This window comes from Myxocyprinus asiaticus, chromosome 32 (assembly GCF_019703515.2).
Source record: "Myxocyprinus asiaticus isolate MX2 ecotype Aquarium Trade chromosome 32, UBuf_Myxa_2, whole genome shotgun sequence".
Taxonomy (NCBI): Eukaryota; Metazoa; Chordata; class Actinopteri; order Cypriniformes; family Catostomidae; genus Myxocyprinus; species Myxocyprinus asiaticus.
In genome coordinates, this window is record NC_059375.1 from 29,207,942 (window position 1) to 29,230,802 (window position 22,861).

Here is a 22,861-nt window from a genome sequence, read left to right on the forward strand (position 1 = left end):
GATGGCTACTAAAGCCCTATGCACACATCCAGCGACATTATCGCTTGATGTCGCTAGTCCCTGTACTATGTTGCTAGTGGGCGTTCCAACTGCTGTCACTAACGTTATTGGTGGACTGCACGTTTGGCCATTTCTTTTGAAAATCTGATCTCAGATGAGACATACTGCTGGTAGAACTAAGACATCATTCTAATTTGTCATGGAATTAGTTTTCTTGCATTAAAAACATACATTCTGCAGGGAAGAGTGTATTTATATAAACTGTAGCACTGCTCATTGTGTTTTATCATTAACAAGATGAATGATCTATCAATGTACAAATCAAACTCATATTGCAGACAATTTATTTTCCATGCAAACATTTTTATTATATCAGTGTATGTGGTTACAGACAAATCATCTAGAACAGTTAAAAAACTCTCAGGAACTTTAACTTCTCCACCATCTTGCCTGCACCCGACAACATTATCTCACAGGAGATGGATGACATGAGCTCCACTGACTTCACTCTCATTTGTAGTCACTTCCGAAAGTCGCTCCTCATTTGCATAAAATTAAACTTTTCTCAACTTTCTGAAGTTGCTGGACACGCTCACATCTATTGGGCAACGATCACTGTCGCTCATGTCGCTGGAAGTCACCAGCTCTCATTGAAAATGAATGAGATCAAGTCGCTTTGTTGTTGCAAGTCACTGCATTTGTGAACAGGGCTTTAGTTTCAATGGCCTTACGTGATAGCAAAGTATCCAGTAGTTGCACACTTCAGAATCTCACTAGATGCAGTACATCATCCAGGAATTGTTCACCTACCATATGACGAATACTGAGTATTCAGACATCCTACTCATATAATGTTTTTTTGCTGCTTTTTGCATACTGTGTTGCAGGGAAGTATGCATATTTGAAAGCAGACAAGGTGTGAATAATTCTTACTTATTATTTAAATTCATGATGAATAGGAACAAAACCCTCTTTTACTTGAAAAAAACCATAGTGTAGACACTATGAAGTATGTGGAATTGCTCAAAGGTTGTTTTAAAATGGTAATGTAAGCAGAATCATTGGTAATACTCCTACCCAAGATTTTGCACAGTGTCTCTCCCCTGTGTCTATTGAATTTGTAGTGTGCTGTGAAATTGGGTGAGATTTAAAAAAAAAAAAAGAACACAGCTCTGTAAGACAAAAGGCCCAGGCGATGATCCAGAGCCTCTCTCATATCCCTACTCCCAGCATTGCAAGCCCATTCAGACCACTGCTGCCTCTGATTGCCCACAATAACTGCCACATTCATCCAGTCATAATCGCTGCGCTGTCATGAGCCACACACACAAAGTCATTAAGCACGATATGCATGCATTCCTCGAGTCTAGGCAGGAGGGTCCTGATGTACGACTACCATAAACCACAGGTTCCCATCCATCGCCCTGTCACCCTTGGGAGACATTTGCACCGTCATGGAGGAATGGGACAGCACCAGACACACAGCACTGAATCAACTTCAGCCACACAGAAACCGAGTGGAACAACTGCAAAAATGAATCAAATCCCTAATCCTTCCGTTAGTTGGAGCAATAGACGAAAGCTCCTTTGTGCGGCTTACATACATAGTCTAATGCTCAGGAGATAAGTACCAAAATTAGAGGAGCCGCTGTCCCCTGAGCAAGCCAGTCCTGAATTCATCTCACTCAAGTCACCAGCTGAACCTCAGTTTATCGACGACCCCTGAAAACTGCTAAACCAACCAAACACCTTGTTATTGAAGGTGAAGTGTGTCATTTTTTCAATGTTAAAATACTTTCTCCTATCACAGCTTAAAGGGATAGTTCACAGAAAAATGAATATTCTGCCATGATTTACTCACCTTCATGTTGTTCTAAACCTGTATGACTTTCTTTCTTCTATGGAACAAAAATAGATATTAGGCATTGTTATTCTCAGTCACCATTCACTTTTATTGCATCTTTTTTCCATACAATGAAAATGAATAGTGACTGAGAGTAATATTCTACCTAACATCTCCTTTCGTATTCCGAATGGATGGATGGATAGAGGGGTTCGAGATAGATATAAATTCCAATCACCTCCGGAGGTGGTCTGAGACACGTTCTTGACAAAATTTGGTCAGTTTAAATGCATCTGGCTATTCAAGCTACATATGTAAACTTTACTTTGCCCAAACAGCTCTACGTCAGTATAGGGAAAATGCTAAATATAACAGCTGTATATGCATAGGGCTCACGTCGAGCAATAAATAATAACAAAGTAAGAAACAGATGCACGTTGTAGGAGATACAGCACTTATTTCTTCATTTATTTGATTCAGATTGCTGAAGAAATTGAAACTAAACATTGACAATAAGTGCAGCTGGTGTGCATGGACATATCTGAACTACAACAAACCCAGAAGGGAAAAATACAAAGCGCGCACACACAGATACCCGCGCACGGGGAAAAGTCACTTGGAATCAAATAATACATCACATTTTTTAAATTCGCTGCCCGGCATTAGTATAATCATGGAAGTGAATATGCATATACAGTTGCAATCAAAATTATTCAACCCCCCTGACCAGCAATACATTCTGGTGATGTGAATTAAAACACATCAACTAAAACCTCAGTAAACAGTCAAAGTTTTTAATACACTTTTGAGTGATTTTGAGAACAAAGAGTTCAGTTTACCAAAATGTCAAAATAAAAAATAACTAATTCCCTCCACAAATGTCATGTCAAAAATATTAATCCCCCTAAGTCAATCATTTGTGGTGCATCCTTTATCCTTAATAACAGCAAACACATGTTTCAGGTAAGTGTTCTCAGGCTTCAGACACCTCTCTATTAGAATTTTTACACATTTCTCATGAGCAAAAGCTTCCAGCTCATTGACATTCTTTGGTTTCTGTGCTGCCACTGCTTCCTTGAAATCCCAACAAAGATTTTCAATGGGATTTTAATGATGGACTGAAAGGGCCATTTAAGGACATTCCACGACCTATCCCTGAACCAGATTTTGGACAACTTGGATGTATCCTTGGTGTTATTGTCTTGCTGGAAAGTCCAGTGATCACCGAGCTTCAATTTACACACTAGGCATCACATTTTTCATGCCAAAATGGCCTGATACCTGAAAGAATCCATGGTGTCAGTCACTTAGTCAGGATAGCCATTTCCTGCAGCCACAGAACACCCCCATAACAGGACTGACCCACCTCCATGCTTGACTGTAGGGATGGTGTCGTTCTTGTCATCACCTTGTCATCTTACTCCAGACGTACTGCTGATCCATGGGTCTAAATCTCATTTTCAGTTTAGTGTCATACTTCAATAAAACCTTCTTCCAGGACTCCACAGGTCTTTCCTAATTACTTCTTGAACATTCAAGTCAAAATTTCCCTTGGTGAAGTTTTGCTTTCTTCCACACCCCAAGAAGGTTGCTGTTGTACCATATTTAAAAAATGTATGAATGGTGCTGCCAACTTTGTCTATTGGAAACTGAAGTGCCTTGGAAATGTACTTTTAGCCATGACCTTTCTTGTGTAATTAAATAATCTCCTCTATTAGCTTTTGAGACAGCTTATTTTTAATTGCATTTTTTTTGCATAGAAATACATTTTTGCTTACAATGCTAAACTTAAATTTTAAAACTTAAATAAGTGCCATTGCAGATTGATGACTTAATTTTGTTTTAAAACAGTTACTTGGGTAGCCTTACATATTTAAGAAACAGCTACATGCAATAGGGGTTGAATAATTATGACATGGCTGTATTTTTAAAAAATACTGCTATTTAGAAATATTAGGTTATATATTCACACTATGACTTTGAATGTGTCACTCAACTGATAAAAATTCTGGGTCATCAGAAAAGCTTACCTTTGTAAATCCTTACTGTTTTGTTGGGGGGGGGGGGGGGGGACTGAAGATCAAATTTATATCCTTTTGGCGGAGATAAATTAAATTGGATAGCAATTTGATCAGTAAAAACGCATGAAGTGACAGTGTAAATACCCCTTTAAGATCTTCTCTCAGACAATGCAGACAAAATAGTTGTGCGAAAGTAAACATTCCTCGTATTGAGCAGTGGGGTTTCCATAGACAGTGACCCAAAGTGTTTTTCTCTTTGCCAGGGAGCTGGGGAGAGCCAGGGGCCGTGCAGAGGCAAGGTTCTTTGAAGCGTGTGGCAGTCGATATTGAGACAAAAATGATGGTCGACGGATGATTTGCGCTAGTGTGTTGAGCAGAGATAGATTCTGAAAAAGCTCAGCGGACAAAAGACTAGGTGGCAGATAAAGCCAAGCCACCCCCGGGGGGTGATTTGTGGCTCATTTGGTGGGTTAAGAGAATAAAGATGCACTTGGCCATACACATCAGGCTCAAACCAGGACAGGAGAAAAACAAACATTGGCCTAAACAGGGTGGAATAAAGATACACTGAAAGCATAATGGGCTATAAAAAATACGTAGGTTTAATTTGACAATGTATGATTTTGAGCACTGCATTTTTTCCTCATGTGGGCCACTCCAAAGTGTGTTGAAAAGACCAGCATACAGTATGTTTTGTCTGGGATGCTGGTGAGTGATTTTCATGGAACCTGTCAAAAAAATGTCCTGGTAATATTTAACCCCAAATCGGAGAGAAAAAAAAGATTATATTTTAAGATTATAAAAAATGTTTTGCACAAAGACAGTGTAGCCTACATTTAGGACCATTCATATTTTTTGCATTGTGACATTATTTGCAGGGCACTTAAGCTAATTTTACCCCCCAATTCTGATTACCGTAACGCATCTGAACTATATACTTTTACTATTCCCATTGTTTTCATTGATGAGTCTTATTACTATAACACAGTATTTTTTTTACTCTATTGCATTGCTGCTGTACAGTGACTTTTTAAATATAAATTGCAACAGCAGTGGCCTAAAATTGCTTTATTTGCTAAACGGTTTCAACAGGAATGTGGAGGCGGCAATAACAGCAGGATCGTGTAGGTGTAGCCGTGCAGAAGATGACGGCACTGCTGAGAAGATGGCTCCATCTCAGGGCATGATGGATAGCAGGATATGAATGCTCTCATTGAGAAAATCAGATATGAAAGAGGAGAATCTGGGACAAAAGTGGGCTCTGGCAGAAAGGCTACAGCTTAGCCATTTGGAGAAACAGCCTAGTCTTAGATTTATCTTGGGCTGGACAGCTCCTTTTCTTTGTCTCTCTCTCTCTCTCTCTCTCTCTCTCTCTTCCATCTTCCCTGCCATTATACATTTCTCCTTCCAACAGTGCTTTCATATCAGTATAATAGCTCTCAGAAAGTTGACTCGCAGGAAAAAAGGGTTTATGTGCCAAGGCTTTGTGAGGGCTTTAAACCATGTTGTGCTCCATCATACAATAGATGGTTGACCAGCATAAATGGTGGCAGACCTGAATTTTACAAATCTCTCCAAGACCAACCCATAAGAAAGAAAACCCCTCTTGTTGACAGCTTTTTCAGTAACCGTGAACTTCACTTTAGCTACATCTATTCCACTTTACTGTCAAGTGTCCCTTTTTAACCTGTGAGGCACTTTCCTACCCACTAATAACCTGCGGCTCATCTAACAGGAATGGCTAATGATTTTAGCATCGACCTAAAATTAGCAAAGCAATTACTTTCATTCAGGGACTCTAAGATTTTTCTAATGGCAGGGGAAATGTCCTACCCTTCATGAAAAACGGTCACCTGATAACATTTTGTTGCTGTTCAGTACCTCATTAGAATCAGCAAAATGATTAACTTGCATTGCGTTGTAGACAATACATTTTGAACAGGTTATGCACTATATTTATCAGACTAAAAATGTCTGCTCTCAAAGAGTTAGAGATCAGATTACCTATAGAGAAAATAGCATATGCAAATGCTTTCATGAGAGTGTGGCACTGTAGGGTGATGGCAATTTCAGCACTTAGAGAGAGAGGTATAATTAGCTACTTAAGCAATACGTCATTATGAGAAATTGGTGGAGAACTCTCAGCCCTGGACGTTAAAAGACCCACCGATGCTATGTGAGGCTAGAAACTTCTAAAACAAAGAGTAGAAAAAAGTAAACAAAAAGTAAATTATGTTTTCTCATCTCGAGAGTTGAAAAAATGGTTTGGGGTATTAAGATTTTTAGAGCAGATGGCATTTTTGTAGTTCCTGCTATAGTATGGATCCAGATTACACCATAGAACAGCTCAGTAAATTGTTTATTAGTAATGTACTGTATATACTGCATATACTGTATATACGTAGACAGGGTTGGGGAGTAATGAACTACATGTAACGAGATTATGTATTTAAAATACAAAATATAAGTAACTGTATTCCACTACAGTTACAATTTAAATCATTGGTATTTAGAATACAGTTATATTCAAAAAGTATTTAGATTACTGAAGAGATTACTTGCATTTTATTGTCATTTGTTACATTTAATATTTAGTCCTTTCAGATGGAAAAATGTATACATAGAAATGATGCGATCCAAAGAGCGTTTGAGCAGTGGTGAAACACTTTCTTATAATGTGTTACATTCATACGAGCAGACAGAGAAGTAAGTTTGAAGTAAGTTTGGAGCACAAGAAACAGAAATAAACCTGGTGTAAATTGTCAGCTTTACGCTAAGCTAAAATGACAAAACAGTCACAACAAAACAGCACCAACCCGCATCTCAAAATAGCATTTTGAGATGCTATTCTTCTCACCACAATTTTACTAAGTGGTTATCTGAGTTACTGTAGACTTTGTCTGTTTAAACCAGTCTGGTCATTCTCTGTTGACCTCTCTCATCAACAAGGCGTTTCCATCTGCAGAACTGCCGCTCACTGGATGTTTTTTGTTTTTCGCACCATTCAGAGTAAATTCTAGAGACTGTTGTGTGTGAAAATCCCAGGAGATCAGCAGTTACAGAAATACTTAAACCAGCTGTCTGGCATCATCATCAATCATCCATGCAATTATCTAATCAGTCAATCATATGGCAGCAGTGCAGTGCATAAAGGGGTCAAGGGCTTCAGTTAATGTTCACATCAACCATCAGAATGGGGAAAAAATGTGATCTCAGTGATTTGGACCGTGGCATGATTGTTGGTGCCAGATGGGCTGGTATGAGTGTTTCTGTAACTGCTGATATCCTGGCATTTTCACACACAACACTCTCTAGAATTTACTCCGAATGGTGCCAAAAACAAAAAAACATCCAGTGAGGGGCAGTTCTGTGGACGAAAATGCCTTGTTGATGAGCGAGGTCAACAGAGAATGACCAGACTGGTTTGAACTGACAAAGTCAACGGTAATTCAGATAACCGTACAATTGTGGTGAGAAGAATAGCATCTCAGAATGCTATTTTGAGATGTGGGTTGGCGCTGTTTTGGTGGCACGAGGGGGACCTTCACAATATTAGGCAGGTGGTTTTAATGTTGTGGCTGATCGGTGTATACAGTACTGTATGATGTATTTCCAAGAGAGTCAATACAAAAAGGCAATAATACATACTTGGGTCCGATAGGATGGAGTCTGTCTTCGGGACAAACTGGTCACAACGAAGTCCACGATAACCCTCTTTACACCTGCAAAAGAGGAAGAATGTTAAACATTTCATTACAGAAAGAGAAATTGTGTGTGTGGGTATATACACTCACTTAACACATTTATTTTTAAGAACTCCTGTACACTTACTTATTCATGCAATTATCTAATCAGCCAACCATGTGGCAGCAGTGCAATGCATAAATCCATACAGATACGGGTCAACCATCAGAAATGGGAAAAATGTGATCTCAGTGATTTGGACCGTGGCATGATTCTTGGTGCCAGACGGGCTGGTCTGAGTATTTCTGTAACTGCTCATCTCCTGGGATTATCATACACAAGAGTCTCTAGAGCAGAGGTGCCCAAACTTTTTCCTATGAAGGGCCAAAAATCAAACTTGACTGAGGGCCATGAGCCAAAAGAGAACACTGCATTATAACAAAACGTTTTTACCTTTACAAAAAATGTTTTTTTTTCTAGCCTTATGAACAATTAATTAAAAGTTAAAATGGCATGTTTCAATAATTACAAAATTGCATGATCTATACATTGCATAATGTGCATTGTTACTGAATTTCTTTCTTTCTTTTTTTTTTTTTTTTTGCTCATTCACATATTTCCAAATATTTTGGCTATTAAATTAACAACCAACAAAACAAACACACTGACACAGAGGAGCAGATGACAGCATTTCTCTGGATTTGGAATGAGGAGCTTATAAAAAAACTTAGCAACTGCTTCAAGCCAATTAAAAAAAAACAATGAATATTTGTCAGAGATATGATTCATACACCAAAAGTGGTTAATGTTCTGTAAAATAACTATTGTATCATTAATAATGTTTAATTTAACATCAAGGCCATTTAACACATCCAGATTTTATTTTTGTTAATATTATTATTATTATTATTATTATTTTTATTTTTTTTCAACCAATTTGGAATGCCCACCACCACTATAACACCATGGTTATAGCGACCACGAGGAGGTTACCCCATGTGACTCTACCCTCCCTAGCAACTGGGCCAATTTGGTTGCTTAGGAGACCTGGCATGCTGAGCATGACACTGAACTGATGCAAAGCGTGAGAAGTGGAATGCCCGTCTGTGAGTGTTTATGGCGCGAGCATCCTCCACTGACTCGGCAACATCTGCACAACGGATGGCACAAAACAAATAATGTTCAGTGAAAATTACAATGAAGAACACGATGGATATATTTAGAACTATATCAGATTGCAGGGGGATTCTTTTGCACAGAGCCTCTGTTACTTTCCGACCCTGGATGGAACTAGAGATGAAAATGAGAGATGTAACAGGTTTACATTACACAAATTATTTTTGCTATTTCTGCCTTTCTTGCAAATGTGCTGCATTATGAATAATGAGGGAGCACCAGATACAGTATGAAAGGCACACGAGCATGCAATGGTAACAGCTTTGTTGATTATAAACAGGAACTACGTATATAGTTTTATCGCATCGCTCGCATACGGAGATGTGGTATAACACCATTTGCATGTTGAATTAACTGGTTTAGAAAGGTTTATACATCTGTAACACCTCAAGTTCAGTAACTATGCGACAAAGCACTTTTTCACCTCGCACGCTCACACTTCTGACTCTGCTAACAGCTGCAAGAGAGAGAGAGAGAGGGAGAGACAGAGCGGATTTACTCGCGCAGCTTCTTGAATTACAGTTTGATACAAATACAAGTTTATTTATTTGATTTGTTCATCTGGATCTATTGGTTTACTAATTTGCAGCTGCACTGTAAAGTGAATAACAGTGTGCGGGAATTTCCCGCATTATGAACGTGGAATTTGCAGGAATTTTTAGCCGAATTTCAGGCTCTGCTAACTGTATTATATTAAAATACTAAAGTTGCCCTGGCTTCCCTCCTTTATGATTTCATTATACAAAAAAAAAAAGTCTACGTATATAGCTGTAATATGCGTCGGATGACCAACGGCCCAGTAAATGGATCTGGTGCTCGGGCAGGCCTTTGTGGGCTTCTGTGGTCACGGCGCCAATGCGGAAGGAATGGCTTGAGTATAGTTTTGCTGAGATGCCAGATTTAAGCAGAACGGATTTGAAGTATTTTTTAGAACCAGAATCGGAAAACTGCTTGATTTTTGTCATCAACAAAGAGCAGATCGAGAGGGGATTTAACATGGGAGAGCTGGACGGATTTTGACGGGTTGAAAATGTAAATTGAATGTCCACTTTTGTTGATCTGAATCGCGTAAATGATTTACTTTGCTGCGTATCCTGCATCCTACTGACATAAGATTTGCATGGCAATTCGAATGGGTAAGTCCAGCCTGCATCCAAAAATGGAGTTCGATCGGAAGAGACCTCGCTGCGATTCGAACAGGAGAGCCCACAGCCTGGTTGTGGTGACTCTCGCTGCATTCAAACGGGAGAGCCCTTACTGCAATTCGAATGGGAGAGCCTGTGCTGCGTTTGAACGGGAGATCCGTAATGAGCTCGAACGGGAGAGCCATACTGCGTTTGAATGGGAGAGCCGTACTGCGTTTGAACGGGAGAGCCGTACTGTGATTTGAAAAGGAGAGCCATACTGCGATTCGAATCAGAGAGCCCACAGCCTGCACGTGGTGACTCTCGCTGCATTGGAACTGGAGAGCTCTTACTGCTATTCAAAACGGGAGAGCCTATGCTGCGTTTGTACAGCAGAGCCATACAGCGTTTGAATGGGAGAGCCATTCTTCGTTTGAATGGTAGAGTCGTACTGCGTTTGAACGGGAGAGCCATACTGCGATTCAAACAGGAGAGCCGATGGCCTGCACGTGGTGACTCTCAATGCATTAGAATGGGAGAGCTCTTACTGCAATTCGAACGGGAGAGCCCGTGTTGCGTTTAAACGGGAGGGCCATACTGCGATTTGAACGGGAGAGCCCACAGCCTGGATGTGGTGATTCTTGCTGCATTTGAAAGGGAGAGCCCGGTCTACATTCAAATGAAGTGATTAAAATTGCTTTAAAATGAGAGCCCTCCCCCTCTTTGCGATATGAACGGGCTGACTCCTCGAGTGCAGGACTGCACTGCATTCAATGGGAGAGCATACGATTCATGTGAGAATGGTTTATGCTCTATTTTACTGAGCTCACTCAGTGTTGTGAGCGGCTGAATCCACAGGCTTGGGCCCGCACGGCATTCGACGGTAGAACACTCGAGTCTTGTTAAAGTGATATGCTGCATTTTAAAAGAAACCCCTATAGCAATAGCAGGGGTGCCGTGGTTGCAATGTCGCCAAGCTTGAGCGCACTGCCCAAAGAGTGGGTTTGTGGTGAGGTACCGGGGTGGTACGTATGAGTTAGAGGAGAAAGGGACTTGCAGTTGCAAAGTCTGGGCTTGTTACGACAGCGGTGAGGCATAGACAAAAGGGGCTTCGGCAGAAGCATGGTAAAATGCTGAATCTGTGGAGGGTTGGTATTAGAGCCGTTAGTGAATGTGGCTGAAAGAACCTGAAGCAGTCAGACATAGATCGCATTGGTCCGCAGCTAATGGTTGCGGTTAGCCGGGGCTCGAGGTTGGGCAGGCATCTGCGCTATAGTGGGTGTACATTGTTGGAATCATTGGAAGCAGAGCTACCACTTCTTGCTGCCTCCTTGAGGGATGGGTTTATGGATAATATATTTACGGATAATATAAACAGTAATATGTAAAACAAGCATTTGCAGAAATGCCTAGCATTAAATGCCGCTAGCGATTGGGGTAACAGATGAATAGTTGAGCCAGGATCTTAAAATATCCCCTGTAAAAGCACTTCTAGGAAGAAGTTTCAAATTTACCCATGATTAGGCGTTGAAAGACACCTGCAAACCTGCTTGTACAAATGCTTGTTGAGGGAGACATGGTAAACGTATCATCTGCGGATGCCTTAAACTTAATTGTTTGCTATATTAAATGTCTGGAACATATGTGAAGCAATGTCAGGATTCATGCTTGCATGTGAATACATACAATGTCATTTAAAGTTGTGGTTTGTCATGAAATTAGAAGACCTGAAACTAAGTACCAGGATGAATACCGTAGTCTGAAATTTATTTAACTTAAGTGTATGGTTTGAAACTTTGTAGATTGTTTTCCAACATAATTCGAGTAATCCCATTAACTCTGTATAACTGGCATGGGGTGACTTGTCTCGTTTTTACGAGGACGTACAAAATCATTTGGAGTTTGTGCCTGAGAATTAGATTTAATAGATACTATATGGGTGCCATTTGCAGTAGTGTGGTGAATAAAAACAACTTATTTATAAAGATAACCTGTAATAAATTCGACAGAAAAATGTTAATATTGTCAGTATGAAGCAAAATTCAAAACCGAATCATCCGGCATCGATTTCAACCCATTACTTTAAACTTGGGTGGAGCGCAAGATTATGACAGATTGTTGAACACTTTTAAAGTCATGCAGTAATTAGGTTCTATGGTCGAGCTTGTTAAGAGCTTGTAATCCGAAGATTTGGGCAAAAGTAGAGAAGACTTGTCTGTAAAATGAAAATGATGGATTGATTTTACCTGCGTGAAACTTTTGTCCTGGGTGGGTGGAGAGAAAGTCATGTTATAATCAAGAGATGAGTAGAAGTTTGTTGAAGCACTTGCTTCATAGTTATCGGGGCTGCACGGTGAGACGAGCTCGAATGCTGTGAGCAGGTATGACAAGTTTGCAGAATGATTAATGAATGAGTTGTGACACAGCACGTGACCCGCCTCTTGCAGAGCCGAATACGGCCCATGTCTGTTCAGACAGATGCTGTATATAGCTGTAGTGAACTATAGCATGGTCAAAGCAGATGGTGCTGCGGCAGTGAGCTCGCACTTAAATATATGCACTAATTTGGAAAGAAGTTTGTAATTAGAGTAGCAGTCATTTGAAAGGAAGTTCATTTGTTGTATGATTGCCCCTGTGTTCCAAATGGAATAAATCACACTCCGAAGGGCAATTTGAAGGGAGACAATCGTGATAGTCATGTTGGAAGATGACTTCAGACAGAATTACTGAATGGAACATGCCCTAAACGAACTGCAAGGTAAGGTAATCAGGCTGACAGGAATCACCTGTGCGGGAGAACCGGATTGAAATGCTGGGGAGAGCTCGAGTGGCATGAAGCTGGAGCAGCGCCCGTTTGTGGAGGCAGGCTCATGCGACGGACCGCTCCGGGTGGACAGTTTAGATAAGAGAACATGTGAACAGTCGTAGGGAGCTGTTTGCCATGTATACAGCACCGAAGCAGCCAATTTCCGGAAGCAGCTTTACACTATGATCTGCTTCGGCGAATAGAGATTAGAAAGAAATAATAGCACTTAAAGTGGTAGCGGTCAATGCTGCAAAAAACAAATGAGCTGCTGCGGCAGCTTCTGTTGAATAGCAAGATTATTTAGATGGAAGAGCTGTTCTGATGAGGGCGAATGCTTTACAGCGAAGTAGCATCCGACAATCCGAGTCTCTTGCCGGGGTCTGTTTGTGGGCAAATGGGTGGAAGGCTCGATGCCACATAGAGGTAAGCAGCTGTTTATATACGCTTGCTCTGGTAGTGTGATTGGTCGGATTAAATGAACTTGCTCCTCCCGAACTCTGTTAATGAAATGTCCTGGTTACTTGCGTAACCTCCGTTCCCTGATGGAGGGAACGAGACGTTGTGTCGATGTAGTGACACTAGGGGTCACTCTTGGGAGCCCAAGACACCTCTGGTCTTTGATAAAAGGCCAATGAAAATTGGCGAGTGGTATTTGCATACCACTCCTCCGGACATACGGGTATAAAAGGAGCTGGTATGCAACCACTCATTCAGATTTTGTGCTGAGGAGCCGAGACAAGGTCCCGGCCATTTTAGCGGGTAGTTCAGCGTTGTGGCAGGAGGGACACAACGTCTTGTTCCCTCCATCAGGGAACGGAGGTTACACAAGTAACCAGGACAATCCCTATCTGTCACTCACTCAACGTTGTGTCGATGTAGTGACACTATGGGTCCCTATACGAAATGCCGCAACTGGCCGAACTGTATTACATGAACTGGCAGTGTGTGACGGGCAGACCACTGTGTGCCTCGTAGCCAGCGCACCAGGCTGACACGTAACCTCTCCCAACGCTGTTATGAGTGTCGAACGGCCCTTTGGGGACAAGTTGACTGCCCAAAAGATAGAGACAGGCTAGCCCAGTCGTGGCCTCTTATCTTCTTTTTTTTCTTCTCCCCCCCAAAAAAGGATTTAACCGACTGGGGCCATCTGGTCTAGTTGGGGGGGGGGTGTCACTCCCAAGGGGAAGACACCGAGGAGACCACACCCCGCCCAGAAGGGTATTTTGAGTGGAAATACGTCACATGGACTTGCCGAGCTTTGTCGGAAATATGTCATGTGGAGAAGTCCCATGGTAGGTCCTACCCTACGGGGGAGGAGTTTCTACGAGCATGGTGACTGGGGCAGAGGGGCCTCTGCCTAAGAAAGATGCAGTTTACCAACAGGGAAACGAATTAGCAGAAGATATACATCGCATGGAGTTACCTATGGGGAACCACCACATGCGGAGCACCTACCCCAGTACAGGGCTTAGTTAGCACGTGTACTGAGCCGGCAGCTAGTTTCTCCGCAAACTCGTCTGCCGCAGGGCTCGGAGGAAATCATCCAGGGAACACAGTTTGTGAACACTACTGGGAGTCAACAGCGCACGTCTTCAGCTCAGGGGAGGTGAAAGGCACTATGTGCAAGCGATACACCTGGCCAGCTGTCCCGGACTTACCTGCTTGTGCATGCCACTACACGGGATGAAACCGGTTCCACCCGGAGACTGTAGAACCTCGCAAAGGTGTTGGGCAAATGTCTGTTAGAGAGGCGCCACTGGTCAAGGCCCAGGAGGCCACTACACCCCTGGTAGAATGGGCACGTAGCCCTGCCGGGGGCGGCACATCCTGGGTGTGATATGCCATTGTTATGGTGTCAATGAGCCAGTGGGCAATCCTGTGCTTGGAGACAGCGCTTCCTTTCCGCTGTCCACCAAAGCAGACAAAGAGCTGCTCAGAGACTCTAAAGCTCTGTGTGCGATCCAAATAGATGCGTAAAGTGCACACCGGACACAGCAACATGTAGGGCTGGGTCTGCCTCCTCCTGGGGCAACGCTTGCAGGTTCACCACCTGGTCCCTAAAAGGGGTCATGGGAACCTTGGGCACATAGCCTGGTCGGGGTCTCAGGATCACGTGAGAGTAGCCCGGACCGAACTCCAGGCATGTTTTGCTGACAGAGAACGCTTGCAGGTCTCCTACCATCTTGATGGAAGTGAGCGCAGTCAGGAGGGCAGTCTTCAAAGAGAGTGCCTTAAGCTCAGCTGACTGCAAGGGCTCAAAGGGGGCTCTCCATAGACCCTGAAGAACTACAGAGAGGTCCCATGAGGGAACGAGGCGTGGTCTGAAAGGATTCAACCTTCTGGCACCTCTCAGGAACCTGATGATCAGGTTGTGCTTCCCTAAGGACTTACCGTCCACTGTGTCATGGTGTGCCACTATAGCGGCTACATATACCTTCATGATGGAGGGAGACAGCCACCCTTCCAACCTCTCCTGCAGGAAGGAAAGCACTGATCCGACTGCCCATCTCTTGGGGTCTTCACATCGGGAAGAACACCACTTAGCGAACAGACGCCACTTAAAGGCATACAGGCACCTCGTAGAGGGGGCCCTAGCCTGAGTGATCATGTCTACCACCACGGGTGGTAGGCCGCTTAAGTCTTCTGTGTCCCATCCAGGGGCCAGACATGGAGATTCCAGAGGTATGGTCGTGGATGCCAGATGGTGCCCCGTCCCTGAGAAAGAAGGTCCTTCCTCAGGGGAATTCGCCGGGGTGGCTGTCGTGAAGAGCATGAGGTCAGAGAACCACGTCTGGGTGGGCCAGTAGGGTGCTACCAGGATGACCTGCTCCTCATCCTCCCTGACCTTGCACAGGGTCTGTGCAAGTAGGCTCACTGGGGAAAATGCATATTTGCGAAGTCCAGGGGGCCAGCTGTGTGCCAGCACATCTATACCGAGAGGTGCCTCGGTCAGGGCGTACCAGAGCAGGCAGTGGGAGGATTCCCGGGAGGCAAACAGGTCTACCTGTGCCTGCCCGAATCGACACCAAATCAGCTGGACCACCTGAGGGTGGAGTCTCCACTCTCCCCTGAGGGTAACCTGCCATGACAGCACATCCGCTGCAGTGTTGAGGTTGCCTGGGATGTGAGTGGCTCGCAGCGACTTGAGGTGCTGCTGACTCCAGAGGAGGAGACGGTGGGGAGTTGTGACCTACAATGGGAGCGCAGACTGCCTTGAAGGTTGACATATGCTAATGTTGCCATGTTGTCTGTCTGAACTAACAATGCTGCCACCGCTGAGGATGCCATATGCCCCAGGAGCCTCTGAAACAGTGGAACTGCTGTCTTCTGTCTGAACGCCTTCAAACAGGTCAGCACCGACTGTGCGTGCTCGTTTGTGAGGCACGCTGTCGTTGAACGAGACTGAGTCCAACTCCAAGACGAGAAAAGAGATGCTCTGAACCGGGAGGAGCTTGCTCTTTTCCCAGTTGACCCGAAGCCCTAGACGGCTGAGGTGCGAGAGCACCAGGTGCCTGTGTGCACACAACACATCCCGAGAGTGAGCTAGGATTAGCCAATCATCGAGATAGTTGAGGATGCGAAAGCATGGGAGGACCTTGCACTGATTCACCCATCCCTCGAATGCAAACTGCAGGAAGGGTCTGTGTCGAGGTAGAATCGAGACGTGGAAGTACGCATCCTTCAGGTCTACCGCTGCGAACCAATCTTGATGCTGGATGCTTGCTAGAATGCGTTTTTGCATCAGCATCTTGAACGGGAGTCTGTGTAAAGCTCGGTTCAGTACTTGCAGGTCCAAGATTGGCCGCAACCCACCGCCTTTTTTCGGTACAATGAAGTAGGGTCTGAAAAACCCCTTCTTCATCTCGGCCGGAGGGACAGGCTCTATCGCATCCTTCCGTAGGAGGGTAGCGATCTTCGCACGCAAGGTAGCAGCAATCTCGCCCTTCACCGAGGTGAAGTGGATACCGCTGAACCTGGGCGGATGCCAGGCGAACTGAATCATGTAGTCGAGTCGGACGGTCCGGATCAGCCATCGCGATGGGTTGGAAAGCGCAAGTCACGTGTCCAAACTCCAGGCGAGTGGGGCCTCGTGGCGGGGTGGAGCCTGAGTTGCCACGCCGTGTTGTGGCCATGCTGAGTTCAGAGACATCGAAGCACTTACCTGGCTCCTTGTGACCACCCCCGGAACAGCCTGGGACGGGGGAGGAAGAGGCCTGTCCTCGTGACCCGTGGAGACTGTCACATCGGGGGCGGATTTGTGCCACAGCTGGGTGCGCAGGGGCGGGGAGACCGCCGCTGGAGCGCCAAACCTGCCAAAATGGAATGGTGGACGGTGGTCATGATGACGGCCGTGCACACCGGGTATGTGACCCAGGGAACAAGGAAACCGTTCTTTTGCTGAACTCTTGGGTACCGCAGCCACTTGGGCATGTGGCGAAATTAAATGAAAAGGCGACAAAAGATTACCCTCCCGGCCCTCCATCAGGGGGATGGAGTGGTCTGTTTACCAGCTCCAAAGCAGTGGGTTTCGTCGTCCCTGGGTCGCCCATCTCAGGGGTGCTCTCGAAGCCTTTCGCGGGTTCTGGGTGAGGCCGGCCGTGAGATGGGTGATGTCTGCTTCCTGCGGTGGCTCCATGCCGGGGCCGGGCCGAAGGGGCGGGCTGTGGCGGAGCTGGTGCAGTCATCGCAGGGGGACGCCCTTGGCGATGAGCAGGTGGGGTGCGGGATCTTGAGCCGCGCCGGGGCAGGATGTGCCGGATAGCCTTCTTCTGCTGCTTCACCATCGAGAACTGCTGGGCAAAGTCCTCGACGGTGTCGCCGAACAGGCCAACCTGGGAAATGGGGGCAGCAAGGAACCGTTCCTTGTCGGCCTCTCCCATCTCGACCAGGTTGAGCCAAAGGTGGTGCTCCTGGACCACCAAGGTGGACATCGCCCACCCAAGAGACTTTGGGCGCCCGCGCCAGGTGGTGGTGCTCTGCGGGCATAGGTGCACCGCGAGCGCCTTATCCACCGGGGGAATCACCGAATAGCCCCTGGCAACCCCACCATCGAGGGTAGTGAGGGAGGGAGCTGAAAGATCGGGACCGGGCAGTAAAAGGAGCCTCCCACGACCTTGTCAGCTCCTCGTGCACTTCCGGGAAGAAAGGAACTGGAGCAGGGCTTGGCTGTGAGCGGCGCCACGAGCCCAGGAACCAATCATCGAGCTGCAAGGGTTCAGTGGAGAGCGGAGGGTTCCACTCTAGCCCGATGCTCGTGGCTGCCCGGGAAAGCATGTCTGTCATTTCTGCTTCAGCCTGTGACTGGGCGACCATAGCTCATCAGCTTCGCGGGCTCCGAACAAGAGGTCGAACTCGCCGTGAGACGAGCCGGCGGATTCATCCGGAAGCCCGATCGGGGCAGACGAGCGTACTGGGGAATGGGAGGTCCATACCCGGCGGAGGTGGTCCCATTGGGGTCCCCAAATCACCCCCAGTGCTAGCCACACTGGCCTCATACCCGTAGGTAGAAGGACCGAGACGAGGAGCCGCTGGGGTGGCTTGCTTTCTTACGAAAGCAAGCCGCGACCGCAACATTGCCATGGTCATGTTCTCGCAATGAGTACATGATCCATGCATGAACGCTGTATCCATGTGGGTCGCGCCCAGACACGAAAGACAGCGATCGTGACCATCAGAAGTTGAGAGATAACAACCGCACCCAGGAATAACACACAAACGGAAAGGCATCTTTAAAAAGACACGTCTTTAAAAAGACGTTCCGTGTGTGCTACTCTTTTAGAGAAATATACACTTTTAGAGAAATATACTCTCTTATTTCTGCCGAAGCGCCCAGGGGTGTTTTCTGTAGTGCACCAGTGCAGAGGAGGGAGAAGCCACTGAAATGCGCCGGCAGATCCAGCAGAGGTGAATGAACAGTCAGCTCAGTAAACATCGACCGTTCGGCTCCGAAGAGAAAATCTGAATGAGTGGTTGCATACCAGCTCCTTTTATACCCGTATGTCCGGGGGAGTGGTATGCAAATACCACTCGCCAATTTTCATTGGCCTTTTATCAAAGACCAGAGGTGTGTCGGGCTCCCAAGAGTGACTCCTAGTGTCACTACATCGACACAACATCGAGTGAGTGACAGATGGGAACTCCATTTATTAGTTGTTGTTTGTTTTTTGTTTTTTAGCTTTCTTCCAGTCTTGCTGTACATTTTTAAAGTTCAATTATTCCAAATACTCTTTTAAATAACATGAGCTAATAAAAAGCGTGTATGATAATTATAACCAACAGGAATGATAGAAGTGTTGTTTAAAATAGATTTAGATATTAAACTATTACATATTAAAATAGATTTAGATGAAGTACAGTATAGCATGTCACACTGTAGGACACTGCTGTCATCGCTTGACATCTTAACTACACATGGAGTACATTTTTGCCATTATAATATTGCTTTAGTGTCCATTCATCATTATGTCATTGTCACAGAGAGATGCAGATAGACTTAGCACTAGAAATATGAACACACAGAAATGTTATAAATTAAAAAGAGAAATCTGAAGAGGAAGCAAAGTAGGGAGGGGTGATAGGGAAGAGAAGAGAGGGGGAACAGGGATAACTGGGCGGGACTGGCCAGAGCTAAGTGGTGCCTGCACTTTCACAGATAACACAGTCTTGACATTAATGTCACATCCCCGCTGAGCTATGGGGCTGTATGGAATAGAGGCAGGCATTTGACTACACACTTACTGTGAAATCTATGTGAAACAAGGGAGTTCTTATTGAAGTAGCAATGTGTACTGCATCTGTGTAGAAGAAACACAGAGACCACCTCATCATAAACCTTCTAAGCTCTCTCTTTCCATTTGCAATTAGCTTTTTATATCTCTTAAAGGGATCCTTCAACCAAAAATTCTATCTATCTATCTATCTAACTGTCTGTCTGTCTGTCTGTCTGTCTGTATGTCTACTCACTCTCATTTGGCATACAAAAGACTAACATAACTTTGACAAGACACCCCATTATAATGAGGCTTCACAAAAGAAAAGAAGCATGCAGGCTGATAACCTTCAAAATAAACCCTTAAAAAAATTATAACTCTGTCATTATTCACTTACCCTAATTTGGCTCCAAATTTGTATGATATTCTTTCCTCCGTGGAACACAAAATGAGAAAAAACTTCACACAGCTTTTTGCCATATAATGAAAGTGAATTGTTACTCTGGGCTGTTTTGCTAAAAAGGACAAAAAAACACCATAAAACCACAATAAAAGTAGACGAACTGACTCATGCTCTTCATTCCGAGCCTTCTGAGGCCATACAAAGTGTGCAAGAGATTCACTATCAAATCAAACCATTACCAAATAAAAATGGTGATTACAGCACAGGTTGGTCATCAATAACATCAAATCTTATTGGTTCTTGCGTGTCTCATGACCAAATGTCAGGATTTCCAACCTGTGCTGTAGTTGTCTTATATTTGATTTGGCTGCTGCCATTGGCATTTGATTAATGATTTTATTTGAAAGTGAATAACAACTTAAATTTCATTCTATTCACCACACAGAATTATATATTGAATATAGTACTTATATAGTACTACCTGGCATATACTATAGAGTACGACTCATATCGAATACTTTTTCTGTGGTTTTATGTTTTTTTTTTGTTTTTTTTTTCACTTTCAATATATGGCAAAAAGCTGGGTGAACATTCTTCAAATTTCTCTTTTTGGTTCCACAGAAGATAGAAAGTCATACGGGTTTGGAACGACATTAGGGTGAGTAAATAATGGCAGTAATTTTATTTTTAGGTGAACTATTCCTTAAACAGAATTGTAATTGCTGTTGTTTCTTCTGCAGTGTATTCTGGTTCCAGCATGACAGCTGCCTAGACTCACTCCCGTCTGCGTGTGTGTGCCCTGTCTGGCCTAGGGAAGCGTCGCTTAGCTTTGTGAAAAAGAAAGGGAACAGAGTCAAGAATGATTGCAAAGAGGAAAAAACATGGTTAGACTGTAATTACAGTCACAGAGGCAGGTGAGGATGATGTTGTTTGGTTATATCTTCCGCCTCTCCCTTAGCGATCTGTTAGCTTACCGCTTGGTTAACACTGACTCACGCACTGACAACAGAATGACGGCCATGTCTGTTGGAAGACTGTGTTTATTTTTCCCTTTTCCCCCTATTTTTGGAAGATGTTACAGTACAGCTTTCATGAGTACAAAGAGAAAACAAACTGATGAATTGTTTCATGCGCCACTGTTTACGTGGTATTAGAGGAAAGGAAAGGGATGGGGTGAATAAATGAGTGTGTATTGCTCTCTTCCAAAACCTAGTGAGCTGTCTACAGAAGCAGCATTGTGAGGCATCAAAGGCATGCTCCCGAAACAAAGACTATTGCAAAAGATAGGTGTGGCAAGGAGGAGGGTGGGGCCGGGCCGTGATGATGCACGCTCGGCCCCTAATCAGGCTAACCAAGCCGATGAGAGGGATAAAGGCGGCCGGAGGCGGCAGTTCGGCAGAGAGAGAGAGCTACAAGCAGCTGCCCTGTATGCGTTTGTGTTGTATGTCTTTTTCTTTAAGTTAATCATTAAATTATTATTTATATTGTCAAGCCGGTCCTCGCCTCTTCCTTTCTGGGTTTCGGCACCAATGTAACAAGGTAAAAGGGAAAGGAAGAACTGGCTTGACAATATAAATGCTGCATCACATAAATAAATATACATTTAATTCAATAATGAAACGCATCGACACAAACAGTTGCATCTCTTCTGAATTAAATTCCATGATGAGTGCTTTTTGTGTGGCATGCAGTTGAAATGTATGTAGAGCATTCACAATTGGTCCATGGTTCCATGATGGTTAGGATGCTGCCTTCGGAGGCAGCTATCTATGTAGGCAGAAGGCAGCTCACTAGGTTTTGGAACAGAGCATATGTTTTTATGAAATTTTAGGTGCCTTCAGAGTAAACAACAATGTAACAGAATTTCTGCATCTGCTTGAGTTTTCAGTATTATTCAAGGACATGTTCCTTGGCATCAATGATTGTGCCCCTGTTGGTTAAAATTACAGCAAGAGAGAGAGAGAGAGACAGACAGACAGACAGAGAGAGAGAGAGAGAGAGAGAGAGAGAGAGAGAGAGAGAGAGAGAGAGAGAGAGAGAGAGAATATATTTCACTTGAAGGAGGCCAAGGCAATGAACAATACTTCCATTTAACTGAGACCCAGCTTGGTAATTAAAGGTGAAGTGTGTAATATTTTTTTCTTTAATGTTTAAATCCTATTTTCACTGCACTACTTAATACACTCACAGAGCACTTTATTTGGAACACTATGGTCCTAATAAAGTGCCTGATGTGGTCTTCTGCTGTAGTAGCCCATCCACCTTAAGATTTGACATGTTGTGCATTCTGAGATGCTATTCTGCTCACTACAATTGTACAGAGTGGTTATCTGAGTTACCATAGCCTTTCTGTCAGCTCAAACCAGTCTGGCCATTCATCGTTGGCCTCTCTCATCAACATTTCCATCCACAGAAATGCCGCTCACTGGATGTTTTTTTGTTTTTGGCACCATTCTTAGTAAACTCTAGAGACTGTTGAGCATGAAAATCCCAGGAGATCAGCAGTTCCAGAAATACTCCAACCAGCCTGTCTGGCACCAACAAACATGCCAAGGTTAAAATCACTGAGATCAATTTTTTCCCCCATTCTGATGGTTGATATGAATATTAAGTAAAGCTCCTGACCTGTATCTGCATGATTTTATGTATTGCACTGCTGCTACACGATTGGCTGATTGGATAATCGCATGAATAAGTAGGTGTATAGGTGTTCCTAATAAAGTGCTCACTCAGTGTATACGGAGACAACTATTAGTAAGCCATTAGTGATTGTTTCCCATAAAAAAGGGTAAACACTGTGGCGTTATCAAAACATTGCTCTGTTTGTTTAAGAAGAGAGAGGAACAATACCCGCCCACTTTTTCAGCTGTCTTAGGGGCCGTTTACACGACAACGTTTTCAACTGAAAACGGAAAACGTTTTATGCATTTTGGCTGTTCGTTTACACGACAATAGCGTTTTGGGGCCTGCAATTGCAAACTTTTGAAAATGGGTTTCAAAGTGCAAGTTTTTGAAAATGATGCCGTTGTCTTCTCCGTGTAAACATACACAAATTTGTGAAAATGATGACGTTATGCGCACGCGTATTTCGTGT

At 44.1% G+C, this 22,861-nt stretch overlaps 1 protein-coding gene across 2 annotated transcripts in view; it reads right to left on the minus strand.

The window, feature by feature from the left end:
* The window catches only part of nrg3b (neuregulin 3b), a 268,809-nt gene that overhangs the window by 21,022 nt on the left and 224,926 nt on the right, over positions 1-22,861 (minus strand). For both annotated transcript variants that reach the window (XM_051668095.1, XM_051668094.1), the window contains exon 3: positions 7,513-7,586. In XM_051668095.1, coding sequence (XP_051524055.1) covers positions 7,513-7,586 — 74 coding nt within the window. The remainder of the gene's footprint in view (positions 1-7,512; positions 7,587-22,861) is intronic.